The sequence below is a fragment of the Sapajus apella genome, unplaced genomic scaffold, assembly GCF_009761245.1.
Source record: "Sapajus apella isolate SASKATOON/1434 unplaced genomic scaffold, GSC_monkey_1.0 scaffold43, whole genome shotgun sequence".
In the NCBI taxonomy this organism is placed as follows: domain Eukaryota; kingdom Metazoa; phylum Chordata; class Mammalia; order Primates; family Cebidae; genus Sapajus; species Sapajus apella.
Window position 1 is genome coordinate 4,350,135 of NW_022436983.1, and position 18,000 is coordinate 4,368,134.

The window sequence follows — 18,000 nt, forward strand, 5'->3', positions numbered from 1 at the left end:
CGGCATTTGGTATAATAATAACTCATGATGAGAAACCATCCCATGTATTGCAGGACATTTAGCATCTCTGTTTCCTGCCATTTAATGCCAGGGACGTACCCTCCTACCCCAGCCATCAGGCAGCTAGAAACACTCCCATACATAACCTGCTGCCCCACTGGTGAAAGTCACTGCTTGGTGATCTCATGTATTCCAAGGCTCTAAATACTTGTATTCTTAGCAGTACAGTGTGTTTATCCCCAGCTCAGATTTCACCTGATTCCAGATTTCTAGACCAAGTGTTTGTCGAATAGGTGCCTCAAACTCACCTTGTCCAGCACTGAACCCTTGATGTCCTCATCTCCTGCCTGAGTCTGCCCAATCTCAGTAAATAGCACCTTCATTCTACCCACTGATCGGGCTCAATGCCTTGGAGTTGTTCTTGATTTCTCTTCCTCTCTCAGCAAATGCCTCTAGGCTCTGTCTTAAAATACATCCCTTGTCTAACCTCTTCTCACCATCTCCAGACCACTGGCATCCCTTACCTGGATTATTGCAATAGCCCACTGTTGCCGGGAGCAGTGGCACGTGCCTGTAGTCCTAGCTACTCGGGAGGCTGAGGTGGGAGGATTGCTTGAGCCCAGGAGTTCTGGGCTGTAGCACACTATGCCAATTGGGTGTCTGCACTAAGTTCGGCATCAATATGGTGACATCTTGGGAGCAGGGGACCTCAAGGTTCCCTAAGGAGGGGTGAACCAGCCCAGGTCAGAGACAGAGCAGGTCAAAACTCCCATGCTGATCAGTAGTGGGACTGCAGCTGTGAATAGCCACTGCACTCCAGCCTAGGCAACATGGCAAGACCTCATCTCTTAAAAAAAAGAAAGAAAGATGGGCCGGGCGCGGTGGTTCAAGCCTGTAATCCCAGCACTTTGGGAGGCCGAGGCGGGTGGATCACGAGGTCAAGAGATTGAGACCATCCTGGTCAACATGGTGAAACCCCGTCTCTACTAAAACTACAAAAAATTAGCTGGGCATGGTGGCACGTGCCTGTAATCCCAGCTACTCAGGAGGCTGAGGCAGGAGAATTGCCTGAACCCAGGAGGCGGAGGTTGCGGTGAGCCGAGATCGCGCCATTGCACTCCAGCCTGGGTAACTAGAGCGAAACTCCGTTTCAAGAAAGAAAAAAAAAAAGAAAGAAAAATAGCCCACTGCTTGATCTTGAACCTCCACTCTTGAGCATGTCCATATCAGAGATGGTGTTAAATATCTCAGTCTGATCAATATCGCCACTCAGCCGAGCCCTTTTGAGCTTCCCTTCTCACTCAGAGCCAAATCCTGTGACAAGTGTGGCCTACAGCACACGGCAGGATCTGGCCCCTCAATATGTTTCTGCCCTCAGCTTTGGACAGTCTCTCCTCCACTCACTCTACCCCAGTCAGACTCACCTCCTGACCCTTCACTGACACGTGAGGGCCTTTGCTCCTGCTCTTCCCTCCACCTGGAATGCTCTTCCCCAGATTTTTTCCAACTCCTTCAGATGTCCACTTAGTTGTCACCCTCTCAGGAAGACCTTCCCTGACCACCCTTTCCAGAATAGCATTCCCTGATCCCGACCCAGCCTCATTTTTCGTAATCACTGTCAGATTTACTGTGTATCTGTTTGGGTATTTGTTTTATTAAGCAGATTCTCCCTGTGCTCCGTGAGAGCCGGGAGTCTTACTATCTCCAGTGCCAAAAGGCTGTAGAAGGGCCTGTGGAGACACCCAGGCACACACTTAGGTAGTTCATGCCTGGCTGTTTTTGTGTCTTCCCTGGCACTGCCTTTCTTTCAGTGGGCTCATTCTTGACCAGGGAGCAGTAGGCAGGCGCCCATAGAATCTCCTGCAGAATCTCCACCAAGCACAGACTGGAGCAGCACTTACCCAGAGGGCACTCACCAGCCAGCTTCAGCTGTTCCCGCAGTGTTCCCTTCCCTAACAAGAAAAGGCCTCTGCACAGATGTCAGCATTGAGGTCTTTCCTGATGGGTCTGTGTTTGGTGCATTTCACAGCCTGCAGTGCTGTACCTGATTGTACCCATGAGTCGAACAGCTCTTATTATCTCCTCCCCAGCCCATGGCAGAGTTGAGGGAGGAGACAGCGCCAGAGGCAAGCATGCTGACAGTTCTGTGGTGTGACAGCCTCACAGTGTGGAAAGACAAAATTCAAAAAGCTTAGTAGTCCACAGGCACTTATAGAGGCAGAGAGGCTAGGCCTCACTACTGTAGCACACTGCATCTCATAGTTTTAAAATAATGAAGACTGACTGAGCACAGTGGTGCATACCTGTAATCCCAGCATTTTGGGGAGCCTAGATGGGCAGATTACTTCAGGTCAGGAGTTCGAGACCAGCCTGACCAATATGGTGAAACCCCATCTCTACTAAAAATACAAAAATTAGGCCAGGCGTGGTGGCTCAGACCTGTAATCCCAGTACTGTGGGAGGCCATGGTGTGTGGAAGGTCTGGAGTTCAAGACCAGCCTGGCCAACATGACGAAACCCTGTCTTTACCAAAAATACAAAAATTAGCCAAGCGTGTTGGCATGTGCCTGTAATCCCAGCTACTCGGGAGGCTGAGGCAGGAGAATGGCTTGAACCTGGGAGGTGGAGGTTGCAGTGAGCCGAGACTGCGGCACTGCACTACAGCCTGGGTGATACAACAAGACCCTGTCTCAAAAAAAAAAAAAAAAAAAAAAAAGTAGCCAGGTGTGGTGGTGCATACCTGTAATCCCAGCTACTTGGGAGGCTGAGACATGAGAATCACTTGAATCTGGAGGCAGAGGTTACAGGGGGCCGAGATCATGCCACTGTACTCTAGCCTGGTGACAGAGCAAGACTCCATCTCAAAAAAATAAAATAATAATAACGATGATGATGGCTAAGTAAAAGCTACTATTAAGGGAAATAAACTACCCTTTCTTAGTACCATAATGTGTGTCAGGTACTATGTTCGATTCTCTTATTTCATCCTGCATAGAAGTTGTTGGTGACTTCTTTTATTATTGAGGAAACAGGGGCTCGTGGGAGTTAAATAAGGCACCAAGGTCACCTCGCTGGAAGTCCTAGTGAGCTCTGATGCTGAAAGGATGACACTTCAGTTACCTGGGAAATTTGCTGTCACAGGCAGTTCATTCCCTAAGCATGTTGGCTTTATCACACACTTTCCGGTTATGCGCTTATGCTTTGCTGAGCTGATGACCAGGACCGAGCCTTACTCGGCATCTGTTCGATGTGTCCTAGGATCAGCAGCAGGCCCGTCAGTCTCAGCTTGCTCAGGACGAGCGCGTGTCCCGCTCTTACCTCGCCCTGGCCACCGAAACCGTGGACATGTTCCACATCCTCACGAAGCAGGTCCAGAAACCCTTCCTCAGACCGGTGAGTAGAACCCAGGGGCTCCGTTTGGTGGTTTGGACTCCACATTCAGACTCTCTCACTTACAACGTCAGCAGTTGTTGAAGTCCTGGAAATTTTACTATCACAGTCACCGATAAGTGAAATTCTGTTACTGATTCTGTTCCCAGTTATTCTCATTGATAACAAGACTCTGTTGTTAGATTGAAGAGCAGACGTCTGATGTCACCATGTAGTCTACAGCCACTTCCAAATGCCTTACTGCACTTCCTGCTTAGACAGGACATTGGATTATCAATATTGAAGTCATGACATATTTCTACCATTATTGATTCCTATATTTTATTTATAGAAAACCATAAAGTAACATCCATTGACAATTGAAGGATATTAAGTAGAATAATTGAGACTGTGTAAAGTCTGGCTCTCTTAGATGTAGCTTTGTTACACTCAAGAAGCCAAAGGTTAATGAGAGCCAGCCATCACGAGGGTTTACGGTAGATTGCAAATAGTCAAAGAGTTCGTCTTCAGCTAACAAGACCTGGTTCCCGTTTCTGAAATTGAAACTGAGCATCATCACTGAAGGCCTCTGCTCTGCTTCAACCACCCTCACCACAAAGTTGAAGAGTTTTATATATGGCCAGGACAAGGGTAGTGAGGAAGGCATGGCAGGGACCTAAGATTCAATAGCCATTCGCCTATGTGGACACATTTACTTTACAATGGAATGGAATGTTACTGCATGTTTCCCCTGATTTTCTGTATTTGCCCTGACCTCCGTTATCTGACTCCCATCATCTCCAGCAGAGGCACTGTTGCCACTCCCTGGTGTGGGGGTAACTCTTTTCCCCTCTTTTCACTTTCCATTTCATGTCTCTTCATCAACAGATTTCGGTGTAAGAGCCACGGAACACGAAAGAAGACAGCTCACTGCCCAGACACTCACCTCCCTTAGACGTTTGCAGAGTGGAAGGCCAGATAGTAAATAGTTGATGAATTCCTCCATAACAACGTCAACACACCCACCTGCTTTGTAGACTTGTTGGGAAGATTAAGCTAAAAAACACATAGAAGTGCCTGGTGTAAGGCCAGGCACAACGGCTCATGCCTGTAATCCCAGCACTTTGGGAGGCTGAGGCCGGTGGATCCCCTGAGGTCAGGAGTTTGAGACCAGCCTGGCCAACATGGTGAAACCCCGTCTCTACTAAAAATACAAAAATTAGCCAGAAGTGATGGTGCCTACCTGTAACCCCAGCTACTTGAGAGGCTGAGGCGGGAGAATCACTTGAACCCAGGAGGCAGAGGTTACAGTGAGCTGAGATCACACCACTCCAGCTTGGGTGACAGAGCAAGGCTGTGTCTCAAAGAATAATAAATGAATAAATAAATGTATTTTAAGGCCTGCTTATAGACCTGAGCCATCTGTACACTGTGGCCCTGTTCTTTTGCCCCAGTCTTGTGCCTGTGCCTGCTGTGACGTCTTCATTTTCTTTACTACACTGTTTACTAATCTGGTCTTCACAGACAAAGTGTAAAGGCAATTCCATTTTGCAAACCTTTAAGGTTTCCATTTTCACCTTCTTTACTGACTAGCTCAGATCTCTCCTACTTAAAAAAAAATGACCAACTCTGTCCTATTAATCATAAACTCCTTCATTTCACAACTTCTCAACAATGAAATACAGTACTCTGCAAAACCAAATTATTGAAAAGCTAAGCATATGTTGAATTTGTATAAATCCAGTTAGATTTCATGAAAACCTTGTGACTTAAAGGAAAGCTTTCATGACCCCCTCTTTTTTTTTTTCCCATGACTCCCTCTTATGGCCAGTGTCTAATGCTCTCTAAGCCACATTTTCCTGTTTCAGGTTTGCTTAAAGCCACATATGCCCAGCTGCAGTGTGTACTGGGTCATCTTGTGAGATTACTGCACAGATTATTATTTTCCAGGTGTTTTGTTGACTCGGTCTCACTGGCTAGATTTAACACTATTTAAGGCATAACTTTTCTTTCCTTACATTACTTTGCTACTTGCATGTGATAAGTGCGTAAGAATGGCACAGACCGAACTGCCAGGGGCTTTTGACATTTATGGGGAAAAATTTTATGAAATATTGTTGGAGGAGCTGACTCAAATATTTTTTGGCTCAGATGATGGTGAGAGTTGTATAATTTTCTCTTTTTTACTTGTTTCTTAATGAATTTGGAGTGATAATTTTTTTAAATTAAAAGCATGAATTTAAAGAAAAGATTGGCTTTTTTGGGGATTTATAAATACATATTTCATTAGCCTGCAGCATTCCATTAAGTATTAGAATTATCAGATCAGAAATGGGGAGTAAAGTTGGAATATAATGTTGTCTTGTCTTTCTTCAGCTTATGATACACAGCACATGTAAGGATTCTTTGAAGATTAATCCAGCCAATTCCCGTTCCTCCAGTGAAATGGGAGTTTGTGGTCCTTTTCACTTGTCTCAACAGCATGAATTGTCCTATTATCCTGTGATTTCCTAGGAACTTGGACCCCGATTGGCTGCAATGCTGAACTTTAATCTTCAGCAACTCTGTGGCCCCAAGTGCCGTGACCTGAAAGTTGAAAACCCTGAGAAATACGGCTTTGAACCAAAGAAGCTGTTGGACCAACTGACGGATATTTACTTGCAGCTGGACTGTGCTCGGTTCGCGAAAGCCATTGCTGACGACCAGGTCGGTGCTCCATGTCACCGGGAGTCTTGATTTGGGCTGCTGAACTGGGCAATTTGAGGTGGCCTCTCTGTGAGTTTACTGGCAGATTCTGTGCAATTACATATCCACCGGTCCCTGGATTTTCCCTACTTGAAATGAAGGCAGATGATACAAACTGTGGTTCGAGAAGTTTTTAGTAAGTAATTGGAGATAATGACCACAGTGGCCAGGGAACTCCTCTGTTATAAATGAAGATGAATGGGTTGTTTTCCTTTGAGTGGGAAGAGCAGATTTGGGCTGGGCACAGTGGCTCAGGCCTATAATCCCAACACTCTGGGAGGCCAAGGCAGGAGGATTGCTTGAGGCCAGGCTGCAGTGAGCCATGATTGCACCGCCACACTCTAGCATGGGCGAGAGAATGAGATCCGGTCTCAATAAATAAATAAGTAGGTCAGGTGCAGTGACTCACACCTGTAATCCCAGCACTTTGGGAGGCCAAGGCAGGCAGATCACAAGGTCAGGAGTTCAAGACCAGCCTGGTCAACATGATGAAACCCTGTCTCTACTAAAGATACAAAAAAAAAAAACCTCCCAAGTAGCTGGGATTACACACACACACTGGGCGTGGTGGTGTGCATGTGTTAATCCTAGCTACTCAGGAGGCTGAGGCAGGAGAATCGCTTAAACCTGGGAGGCAGAGGTTGCAGTGAGCCAAGGTGGCGCCATTGCACTCCAGCATGGGCAACAGGGCAAGACTCCATATCTAAAAACTAAAAATAAATATATTAATTAATTAAAACACAAAAGGGAAGAGCAGATTTGGTGCTCCGATCCTTCTCCAGTTGAATTCTTACCCCATCTTTCTAAGGGCCTTTTTAACAAAAACATTGCATTTCCAAAAACAGCCTGATTTCCTCAAGGAATCAGAATCTTCTTCCCCAGCCTCCTGATAGAGTGCTGTTATTTTTGTGGTTGTCCAGGTTGAAAAGCTCGTGTGGTTTTCTTTACAATCGTCCCTCGCCTTCATTCCATGTGTCTCCTGTGAGCAGATCTGTCTGTGTGTGCTTCATTTCCACAGGCACCAATTTAGGCTAAGCTCTCCCTGTGTGATCTTCTAGTAATCCTCGAAAGGGCTGGCCCCACTCCATGGTCTGTTCTGCCTCGTTTACAACGTTCTGACAGCTAATGTTTATTAACTATATACCGCATTTCACCCAATTTTCGTATCTCCAGCCATTTAGTCCTCACAAAATCCTGTGATGTAGGTTCTATTAAATTTGTTGTTTTGCTAGGCATGGTGGCTCACGCCTGTAATCCCAGCACTTTGGGAGGCCAAGGTGGGTGGATCACGAGGTCAGGAGATCGATACCATCCTGGCTAACACAGTGAAACCCTGTCTCTACTAAAAATACAAAAAAAATTGGCCTGGTGTGGTGGTGTACACCTGTAGTCCCAGCTACTCGGAAGGCTGAGGCAGGAGAATCGCTTGAATCCGGGAGGCAGAGGTTGTGGTGAGCCAAGATCGCGCCACTGCACTCCAGCCTGGGCGACAGAGCCAGACTCCGTCTCAAAAAAATTTCTTGTTTTAAAGTGAGGAAAGAGGCACAGAGAGGTTAAAGAGCTTGCTCGAGGTCACAGTTAGTGTGGGACAAAGGCAAGATTGATGTCCAGGCAGCCTGGCCCTGAGCGCATATTCACAGTCTCTTTGCTGTTCACTTAAAGTGCTCACAAAGAGCTGGGCACAGTGGTTCACGCCTGTAATCAAAGCACTTTGGGAGGCTGAGGCAGGTGATCACGAGGTCAGGAGTTCGAGACCAGCCTGACCAGCATGGTGAAACACCGTCTCTACTTAAAAAAACAAAAATTAAGGCCGGGCACGGTGGCTCATGCCTGTAATCCCAGTGCTTTGGGAGGCCGAGGCAGGTGGATCACGAGGCCAAGAGATCGAGACCATCCTGGCTAACACAGTGAAACTCTGTCTCTACTAAAATACAAAAAAAATTAGCTGGGCATGTTGGCGTGCACCTGTAGTCCCAGCTACTTGGGAGGCTGAGGCAGGAGAATTGCTTGAACTCAGGAGGCGGAGGTTGCAGTGAGCCAAGATCACACCACTGCACTCCAAACTGGCGCCTGGCGATAGAACAAGACTCTGTCACACACAAAAAAAAATTAGCTGGGCATGGTGACACACATCTGTAATCCTAGCTACTTGGGAGGCTGAGGCCGGAGAATCGCTTGAACCCGGGAGGCAGAGGTTGCCGTGAGCCGAGAGTGCGCCATTGCACTCCAGCCTGGGCAACAGAGCAAGACTCTTGTCTCAAAAAAAAAAAAAGAATGTTCACAAAGCACAAAGAACCCTGCTTGTTTCTGTGTCTCTGCCTTTGTTCACACTACTTATCCAAATACTATTCATGGCTCGGGTTAATCATCAGTAGGCATTCTAGAAGGCTCTTTACCCATATCTCATCCAAAGGAATAATATTACAATAAAAGCATTGTAGGTACTTTTTTTTTTAAGGACATCTTTATTGAGCTATGACTCTCATATGTAGGTGCTTTTGGCTGTAGTAGCAGAGGAAGTGGTCTTGACAAAGAATTTGCAATGGAAAAAAATACACTGTCATGTCCTGCTTCTGTCATGGATGGGCCACAAAGACCATGTGGTCCCACAATATTACAATGCCATATTTTCACTGTACCTTTTCTATGTTTAAAATACTCACCATTGTGTTACAGCTGCCGACAGGATTCAGTAAGTCCCACACTGTGCAGGTGTGTAGCCTAAGAGCAATAGGCGATGCCATAGAGCCTCAATGTGGTATAGGCCCCACCATCTACGTTTGTGTGAGTAAATTCTATGATGTTTACACAACAACAAATTTGCCTAACAAGGCCTTTCTCAGCAACACATGACTGTATGTCTAAAGCAGTTTTTTCATAAAAAGTAGAGGTCAGTAAGAGGGTTAGGAAATTCTAGTTACTTGTAGTAGACATTAAAATATATACTCCTTTTGGGCTGAGCACAGTGGCTCACACCTGTAATCCCAGCACTTTGGGAGGCCGAGGTGGGAAGATCGTGAAGTCTGGAGTTCAAGACCAGCCTGGCCAACATGGTGAAACCCCGTCTCTACTAAAAGTACAAAAATTAGCCGGGCATGGTGGTAAGCACCTGTAGTCCCAGCTATTCAGGAAGCTGAGGCAGAAGAATCACTTGAACCTGGGAGGCAGAGGTTATAGTGAGCTGAGATCGGGATACACACACACACACACAGTTTTTCTAGCCCCCAACTCTATAATATTGCTCAGATTTTAAACAGAAGTGAAGTCATAGTCTGCAGTGAGGGAAAGGAAAGGAAGGCATGTACGGTTGAGGTGGGGTCCACAGCCGACTGTAGCTGGAGTCTCTAGCCCAGCTGGAGGTTGGTGCGAAAAGCCGCTGGGCCTCTTTCATCGGTACTGCAGAGAGGCTTGGAAGAGCTGTCTAGCGTGCACCCACTCCAGGGCGGTTGTGCTGCGGCTGCCACATCACCAGCACTTAACGGAACACAGGTTTCTGTGTGGATGGGCACAGCATGCCCAGTGAGGTGATGCAAAGCAAGTGAGTGACACAGGCACGCTTTGAGCAGCCTTTCCTTGGTGACCAACACGTTTCGCCGCCTGGTCATGCCTTGGATTATGATGGTGGCCTCTGGTGGCACCTGGCTTGAGTCATAGACAGCAATTTCTGGCACAGAGGCACACAAGGGTCCTTGAATGTCTAAATGGTCCTGTTCTTCCAGACCCGTGAAACAAACACAGACGTGCCAGTGACACATGGAGAGAAAAGCATATTTTAAGAAGTGTTGGGCCAGGCACAGTGGCTCAGGCCTGTAACCCCAGCACTTTGGGAGGTCGAGGCAGGCAGATCACCTGAGGTCAGGAGTTTGAGACCATCCTGACCAACGTGGTGAAACCCCATTTCTACTAAAAATGCAAAAACTTAGTCGGGCATAGTGGTGGGCTCCTATAATCCCAGCTACTCAGGAGGCTGAGGCAAGAGAATCGCTTGAACCCGGGAGGCAGAGGTTACAGTAAACCAAGATCACACTACTGCACTCCAGCCTGGGCAACAAGAGCGAAACTCCATCTCAAAAAAAAAAAGAAAAGAAAAGAAGTGCTGTTGCTTTCTTTCAAAGTGTGGTGTTTATGCTGATTGTTGGGTATTTTCTGTTTATATTGGCCGTAAGCTGATTAGGAGCCTGCTTCCTTGATTGTTTTAGAAGAGAGTTTTGGTGGGGGCAGGGGCCGTAAGGGCAGAAGGATGGGCGACTGGCAGGCACTGCGGAAGAGGGTGTAGAATTGCCTCTTCTCCTTTGGAGGCAGTAGTATCTTTGTTTGCTTTGGTTTGGTTTGGTATGTCTTGTTTTCCTGGGAAGACAAAGGAAGAAGAAAATGACAGTTTTGCAGGTAAAGAAATGGAGAGGCTTCTCTCCCCCTGTACTAAGAGTAGGCTGAAGACCCATGTCCAGAAGGCTGACAGAAAGTTGGCTGGATAAAGAGCCACTGAGCTTAATGCTCAGGAATGTGAGGGGATGGCTCCACGCCAGAGAAGTGGGATACCACATTGGTCCCAGGAGCCAAGAGGACCGGGACAGGGAGACATTAAAGTGACCCAGACTGCACCTTTATGGGCAGATGCCTGTTCCGTGGACAGGCCACATATCTGTTGTCCATGGAGCAGTGTCTGTTAATACTGTTTTCCATTAAAAAATAAAAAAGATGGCCAGGCGCGGTGGCTCAAGCCTGTAATCCCAGCACTGTGGGAGGCCGAGGTGGGTGGATCACGAGGTCAAGAGATCGAGACCATCCTGGTCAACATGGTGAAACCCCGTCTGTACTAAAACTACAAAAAATTAGCTGGGCATGGTGGCGCGTGCCTGTAATCCCAGCGACTCAGGAGGCTGGGGCAGGAGAATTGCCTGAACCCAGGAGGCGGAGGTTGCGGTGAGCCGAGATCGCGCCATTGCACTCCAGCCTGGGTAACAAGAGCGAAACTCCGTCTCAAAAAAAATAAATAAATAAATAAAATAAAATAAATAAAAAATAAAAAAGATTCAGCATCTACTTCCGAAAATAAAAAAATAAAAATCCCATCATAGCCACACTTCTCCCACGCAGTCAGTCCTAAGTTAATTGCTCCCTCCTGCAACCTCCCAGAATATGAGTCTGCATCTCACACAGTTAGTGCTTCATTTTCTTGTTTAATTTGTTTCTTCTTTATTGAGGTAAAATTCATATATAACAAAATTAACCATTTGAAAGTGGACCATTTGGTGGCATGTAGTCTAGTCACAGTGTTGTACAGCCGCCACCTCTACCTCGTTCCAAAGCGTGTATCACCCCAAAAGGAAAACCCATATCCATAAAGCATCACTGCCTGTATATACCCCCTTGCCTCAGCCCCTGGCAGCTGCAAATCTGCTTTCTATCTCTCTTTCCCTATTTTTAGATTTACCTATTCAACTATTCTGGATATTTCATATAAACAGGCTTATACAGTGTGTAACGTTTTATGTCTGTCTTCTTTCACTTAGCATCATGTTTCAAGGTTCATTTGTGTTGTAGAATGTATCAATATTTCATTCCTTTTCATGGCTGAATAATATTTCACTGTATGGATGTACCACCATTTGTTTATCCTCATCCATTGATAGACATTTGGGTTATCTCCACCCTTTGGCTGTTGTAAATAGTGCCGCTATGAACGTTCATGTAAAAGTATTTAAACACCTGTTTTCAGTTATTTTCGGTATATATTTAGGAGTGGAATTGTTCGGTCATGTGGAAATTCCATGTTTAACTTTTTGAGGGACTGCCAGAGTGTTTTCAACAGCTGCTGCACCATTTGACGTTCCCACTGGCAATGTATAAGGTTTAGATTTCCATTCTTTCTCTTTTTTTTCTTTTGTTTACTTTATATTCTTTCCATTATGAAGTTTACATTTCTTTACATCCTGATTGGCACGTGTTAATCTGTCTTTGTTTCTTAAATACCCATCCTAGTGGGAGTGAAGTGGTATTTCATTGTGGTTTTGATTTGTTTTTCTCTAATGACAAATACCATTGAACACCTTTCCATGTGCTTGCTGGCCATTTCTATATTTTCTTGGGAGCAACGTCTATTCATGTTCTTTGCCCATTTTTTAACTGGGTTGTTTGCGTTTTTGTTGTTGAGTTGGAAGAGTTCTTTACATATTCTGGATGCTAGGTGATATCAGATGATACATGTATCATTGGATAAATGATGTACAGATATTCTTGTGTTAGCCCGTTGCATCACCATACAGAAATACCCAAGGTTGGGTACTTTATAAAGAAAAGAGGTGTAGGCCAGGCGCAATGGTTCATGCCTATAATTCCAGCACTTTGGGAAGCCGAGTTGGGTAGATCACCTGAGGCCAGGAGTTTGAGACCAGCCTGGCCAACGTGGTGAAACCTTGTCTCGACTAAAAATAGAAAAAAATCATTCATAATCGCCTTCTTTGAAAAGAAAAAAAATTAGCCAGGCATAGTAGCTCACACCTGTAATTCCAGCTACTTGGGAGGCTGAGGCAGGAGAATCGCTTGAACCCAGGAGGCAGAGGCTGCAGTGAGCCGAGATCATGCCACTGCACTGCATCCTGGATGACAGAGCGAGACTCCACCTCAAAAATAAAAATAAAAATTAACCAGGTATGGTGGCATGTACCTGTAATCCCAGCTACTTGGGTGGCTAAGGTGAGAGGATCGCTTAAGCCTAGGAGTTTGAGGCTGCGGTGAGCCATGATGGCACTGCCGCCCTCCAGCCTGAGTGACAGAATGAGATTCTGTCTCAAAATATTTATTTATGCCGGGTGCGGTGGCTCAAGCCTGTAATCCCAGCACTTTGGGAGGCCGAGGCGGGTGGATCACATGGTCAAGAGATCAAGACCATCCTGGTCAGCATGGTGAAACCCCGCCTCTACTAAAAATACAAAAAATCAGCTGGGCATGGTGGCGTGTGCCTGTAATCCCAGCTACCCAGGAGGTTGAGGCAGGAGAATTGCCTGAACCCAGGAGGCGGAGGTTGCAGTGAGCCGAGATCACGCCATTGCACTCCAGCCTGGGTAACAAGAGTGAAACTCCGTCTCAAAAAAAAAAAAAAAAAAAAAAAAAAAATTATTTATTTGTTTGTTTGTTTGTTTATTTATAGTAAAACATATATGACAAAAACACTGTCCGCTTGTTTGGTGATGGTGATGCAAATACAAATGTATGTCATCACTAAGCAAGTGGCCAGTGTTTGTGCCATATATGTTTTACTATAAATACAAAATACAACATACTTTGCTATTTGGCATGGCAGTGATTTTTATGAATTAGACACCTGTGAGGTAGATGTTACTCTGCACATTTTATACTCAAAGAACCTGGGCTTGGGAGAGTTCACATTTGCCTAAAACCACACAGCTGTTAGCGGTAGACCCAGAATTGAAGTTTAGGTTTGTCTGGGTCCGTGGTGAGTGCCTGTCCTCCACTCCATGTCTTCCCTTCCTGGGGACATAAATTGTGTCTGCTCCCAGGCCTATTCATTGGTTCATTGGGGTGGTCTAACGTCCATGGAGCGCCTGACATGTGCTAGTGCTGAACTAAATGAGCTTGGAGGAGGCGTGAAAGGGAACAGGAGAAAGCTCCTCTAGATATGAACAATATTGCATTGTTTTTACCATGCTTACAAACTTTGTGGAAGAGAGCTGAATTTTTCACCTCCTCTTTCTTATAGTCTGCTAGGGCACAGTGCCCCACAACGACTGAAATAGACTAGATTTCCTTCTCTTTTTAATGTTTAAACTTTAACAGAAATGCATGCTAGGTGTAAAAATTCAAAAAAAAATCCCATCTGCCTCAATCTTGCAGCCCTCCCCAGAGGGAGTGACCTCGTCCTGTTTGGCACAAATTATTCCAGTCTTTATGCATTTGTAAGCATAAAAAGTGCACATTTTTACATGGCTATAAATGCATAAAGACTGGGATATATATAAGTATATATAATTTTAGGGCTTCTTTAGAGGGGAAAAATCCACAAATGGATCATACTTTGGATATTTTCTGCAGCTTGCTTTTTTCCACCTCACATACATTTACGTCTCACGTTGCCCTTCCTCCTTCACAGAGATCCTACAGTAAGGAATTGTTTGAAGAAGTTATTTCAAAGATGCGGAAGGCCGGGATCAAATCTACAATAGCGATAGAAAAATTTAAGCTGCTGGCCGAGAAGGTGGAGGAGATAGTGGCGAAGAACGCACGCGCAGAAATCGACTACAGCGACGCTCCTGACGAGTTCCGAGGCAAGTGGACTTGTCTTTTTCATGCTGATTTCTTTTGAGTTAACTGGAAATCGATAACATTACAAGAGGGCGCCCTGTGCTATTAATTTTTTAATGGTGTGCTAGAGCTGCTTTTTGAGACCATCTGTTTAAAATTACATTTGCCTATTTTTAGCTCATATTGTAAATTGAGAGGAGGAAACATCCTTAGCCTGTGTTAAAACCAGATAACAGCCCTGAAGATTGTAAGGGCAGGGCTGCCTTTGCAAGTGAGGATTCACATTTTCAAAGAATTCCAAGAAATCCTAAGACAAAGAATTCCAGCCTGCGTTCTCACCACAGAGCCTGTGAGGCCTGCTGCTGGGTCTGTCCCAGGGTCTTTCTTCTCTGTTCCCTCTCCCCAGCAGTAGCTGACAAAGGAGTGCCTTCCCCTCTACAAAAGGCAATGCATATCCCTTTATTGAAGGCTGATTTCCTTCTAAACCTGGGGGCCTCACAGGGGCCCTTTGGTTGCTGTTCCTTTGGATGGATTTTTCACTGATAGAAGGGGCTTTGTTTTGTTTTCTTTTTCGGCTCTGGGCTCTCTTATTAGCTAAGAGTTTGCTTTGCTTTGTCCCTGCAGACCCTCTGATGGACACCCTCATGACTGACCCCGTGCGACTGCCCTCCGGCACCATCATGGACCGCGCCATCATCCTGCGGCACCTGCTCAACTCCCCCACGGACCCCTTCAACCGGCAGACGCTGACAGAGAGCATGCTGGAACCAGGTAGAGGAGGTGCAGTGCTGGTATCAGTGCCAGGAGACGAAACCCAAGCTGCATCACAGAGATGAAGCAGAAGGGAAATTTATTAAATCCAGAAACTACCTGGTTTATGACACTCTGTAGAAAAGACCCAAAACACTCTTGGCCCTTTTTCCCTGCAGTCCTTCCCTCTCATGCCGCATTCCTCTGCCGTCTTCGGCTCAGTGAAGGAATGAATGGCCTTTTCTTCCCATTTATACGGAGCGACAAGCATCCTCTCTCAGGAAGAGCCCTCCCATCTGGGGCATTAATCCTCCTTTTTTTTCTTTTCTCAGTGCCAGAACTGAAAGAGCAGATTCAGGCGTGGATGAGAGAGAAACAGAACAGCGATCACTAAACCGTCCCCACCGCCCACCCTCTGCTACACACAGCCAAGGCCAACGAGGCGAGCAGAAGCGGCGGCCGCGGCGAAGCTGCCGTTCACGTGTTGGAGGCCACGTGTGGCAAACCACCCCAGGCCCACCCAGAGCCAGCAAACGCTGAGACCTGAAAGGACATGGATGAGAAGAGGAGCCCGATTCCTGTACATATATTTAAGTGACAAACACGGTCAAAAGCTTAAGGGACAAGTTTCATGGTTGCGTGTGTAATAAAGCACGTCCTTCTTACGTCACAGTTTGGGGCAACGGAAATCTTGTAGTGATGGCTAATGGGTCTGGGCAGCATCCCTTCATGAATTCTTTTTTAATCCAATATCCGTTGATTTGATTGTGATTAGAGAACCTTGGACATTTTGCTGCTAAAGAATCTTTTCTCCCTTCTTCCCCCCTCCTGACCCTACTTGCACTGCTGTGGATTTTTTTAAGAGAAGCAAAAACAAAAATAAACTCCTTTCCCTGGCCCTCCAAACATATATCCTGTGAGGTAACTGTGCCTGCTACCAAGTGTTAATCCTGGGATCGTATTTTTATATCATATTCACATATTTGTTTTTTTAATTGGTGTTAGATGACATGATTAATAAAAAAGGCAAGATATTTTCAGAATTTGAATTTCAGTTTTTTTTTCTTTTGAAACGTCCCTTTAAGATTTTTTTATTCTAAACAAAATAAAGAAAATCTTGCTGCTCTGGTCCTTATAATAAGCCCTCTCTTAGGAATCTGAGGAGCAGTTGCAGCAAAATCTAAGGGGTGTAAGTGTATCAGGATTTACGTGACATACGGTATTCTGGGGAGATAAGGGTTGGGTTTTTTTTTTAATGCTACATGACAGTTCGAAACCTTTACAGTTATCCTCTGGAGGTAATTGAATTCCTCAACCCTTGGGTGTGTGAGTTTGAGGCAGGGTCATTTGTATGATGTGTTTGGCCTTACCAAAGCAAAAGAGGGTGCAGGGATGTGGGAGTATGTCTGCCAGTTTAAACACACACAGACAAACACAGCCACACGCGCACACAAGTATGAGACTTTTTGTATTACTGCTCCCTACTTAACATACTTGAATTCTTGAATTTCCTTTGGGGTTAAAAAGGATTTGAAACCATAAAGTGTTTTGAAGAAATTAAGTCTCTAAAAAAAACATACTTTCTTTTTTCTTTTCCTTTTTCCCCCCTCCACAGACAATGTCCTCTGTTCAATTCCTAACGCAAACTACAATAAATGGTGATACACATTCAGAAGAAATCTTCTTTGAGTCTATTCTTTTTTGTGGGGGGGAAAAAAAAAAGAGAGACAGAGTGGGTGGGTAAACAAGAGCCAAATGAGTTTGCATGTGGTGAATTTATCTTGCCTGGTTCCAATTAGGAGTTGCTATTTTTAAAAGAAAACTTTCTCCTTCGGGTCCATCTCAATGCTACATTTGGTTCTCATTTCACTGTTTGCTGATTTGAGGGGTAAGCTTGGTCATACTCAGTCTTCCGCCTTTCTTGAGTTTCTCTGCTTTATCTCAAGTATCTTCCCAGACCTTTAGGATTCTTCCTCAAATCCAACTCATTTTATTGGCATTTTTCTTGGGCTGTCCAGTTTAGGCAACCATTTCTATCAGCTCGTGTAAGAACAGCAAATAGCAATAATAACAGCAAGCACTGAGACAGCATTGCCTGTACACCAGGTGCTTCAAGGCACTGACATTTAGGATTTCATCCTCTAGGAAGACAATACTGTTATTTCTAGGGTTGTTTTATTATTTTTATTTATTTATTTTTATTTAAGATGGGGTTTCACCATGTTGATCAGGCTGGTCTTGAACTCCCGACCTCAGGTGATCCGCCTGCCTTGGCCTCCAAAATGCTTGGATTACAGGCATGAGCCACCGCGCCTGGCCTTGTTTTTTTTATTTTTATTTATTTATTTATTTTTAGAAAAGTGTGATGTTTTGAGTGTCAATTACATTTTTTTTTTTGAGACGGCGTCTCTCACTGTCACCCAGGCTGGAGTGCAGTGGCGCAATCTCGGCTCACTGCAGTCTCCATCTCCTGGGTTCAAGCAATTCTGCCTCAGCCTCCTGAGTAGCTAGGACTACAGGTATGCGCCACCACACCCAGCTAATTTTTTGTGTATTTTCTTAATACACAAAAGTTCAGATAGGGCTTCACCGTGTTGGCCAGGATGGTCTCAATCTCCTGACCTGGCGATCCGCCCGCCTCGGCCTCCCAAAGTGCTGGGATTACAGGCATGAGCCACCGCGCCCGGCCCCCTTTTTTTTTTTAAATGAATGCGAGCTCTCTCTGTTGCCCAGCCTGGCCTCGAACGCATAACCTTGCCTCCTGAATCTCCAGAACAACTGAACTGAGTCACTGCAGCTCTATTCTAGGTTTGTTTTGTTTCTTTTTTGAGGCGGGTCTCACTGTTTCGCCCAGGCTGGAGTGCAGTGACTTGG

At 45.5% G+C, this 18,000-nt stretch overlaps 1 protein-coding gene across 4 annotated transcripts in view; it reads left to right on the forward strand.

Moving 5' to 3' along the window:
- Positions 1-16,805, forward strand: part of UBE4B (ubiquitination factor E4B) — a 147,673-nt gene extending 130,868 nt beyond the window's left edge. For 3 of the 4 annotated variants that reach the window (XM_032300332.1, XM_032300331.1, XM_032300333.1), the window contains 5 exons: positions 3,259-3,393; positions 5,884-6,075; positions 14,225-14,399; positions 15,001-15,147; positions 15,459-16,805. In XM_032300332.1, coding sequence (XP_032156223.1) covers positions 3,259-3,393; positions 5,884-6,075; positions 14,225-14,399; positions 15,001-15,147; positions 15,459-15,520 — 711 coding nt within the window. In that variant the 3' untranslated portion in view covers positions 15,521-16,805. The remainder of the gene's footprint in view (positions 1-3,258; positions 3,394-5,883; positions 6,076-14,224; positions 14,400-15,000; positions 15,148-15,458) is intronic. The other variant, XM_032300334.1, reaches the window with a different exon arrangement.
- The last annotated feature ends 1,195 nt before the right edge of the window (positions 16,806-18,000 follow it).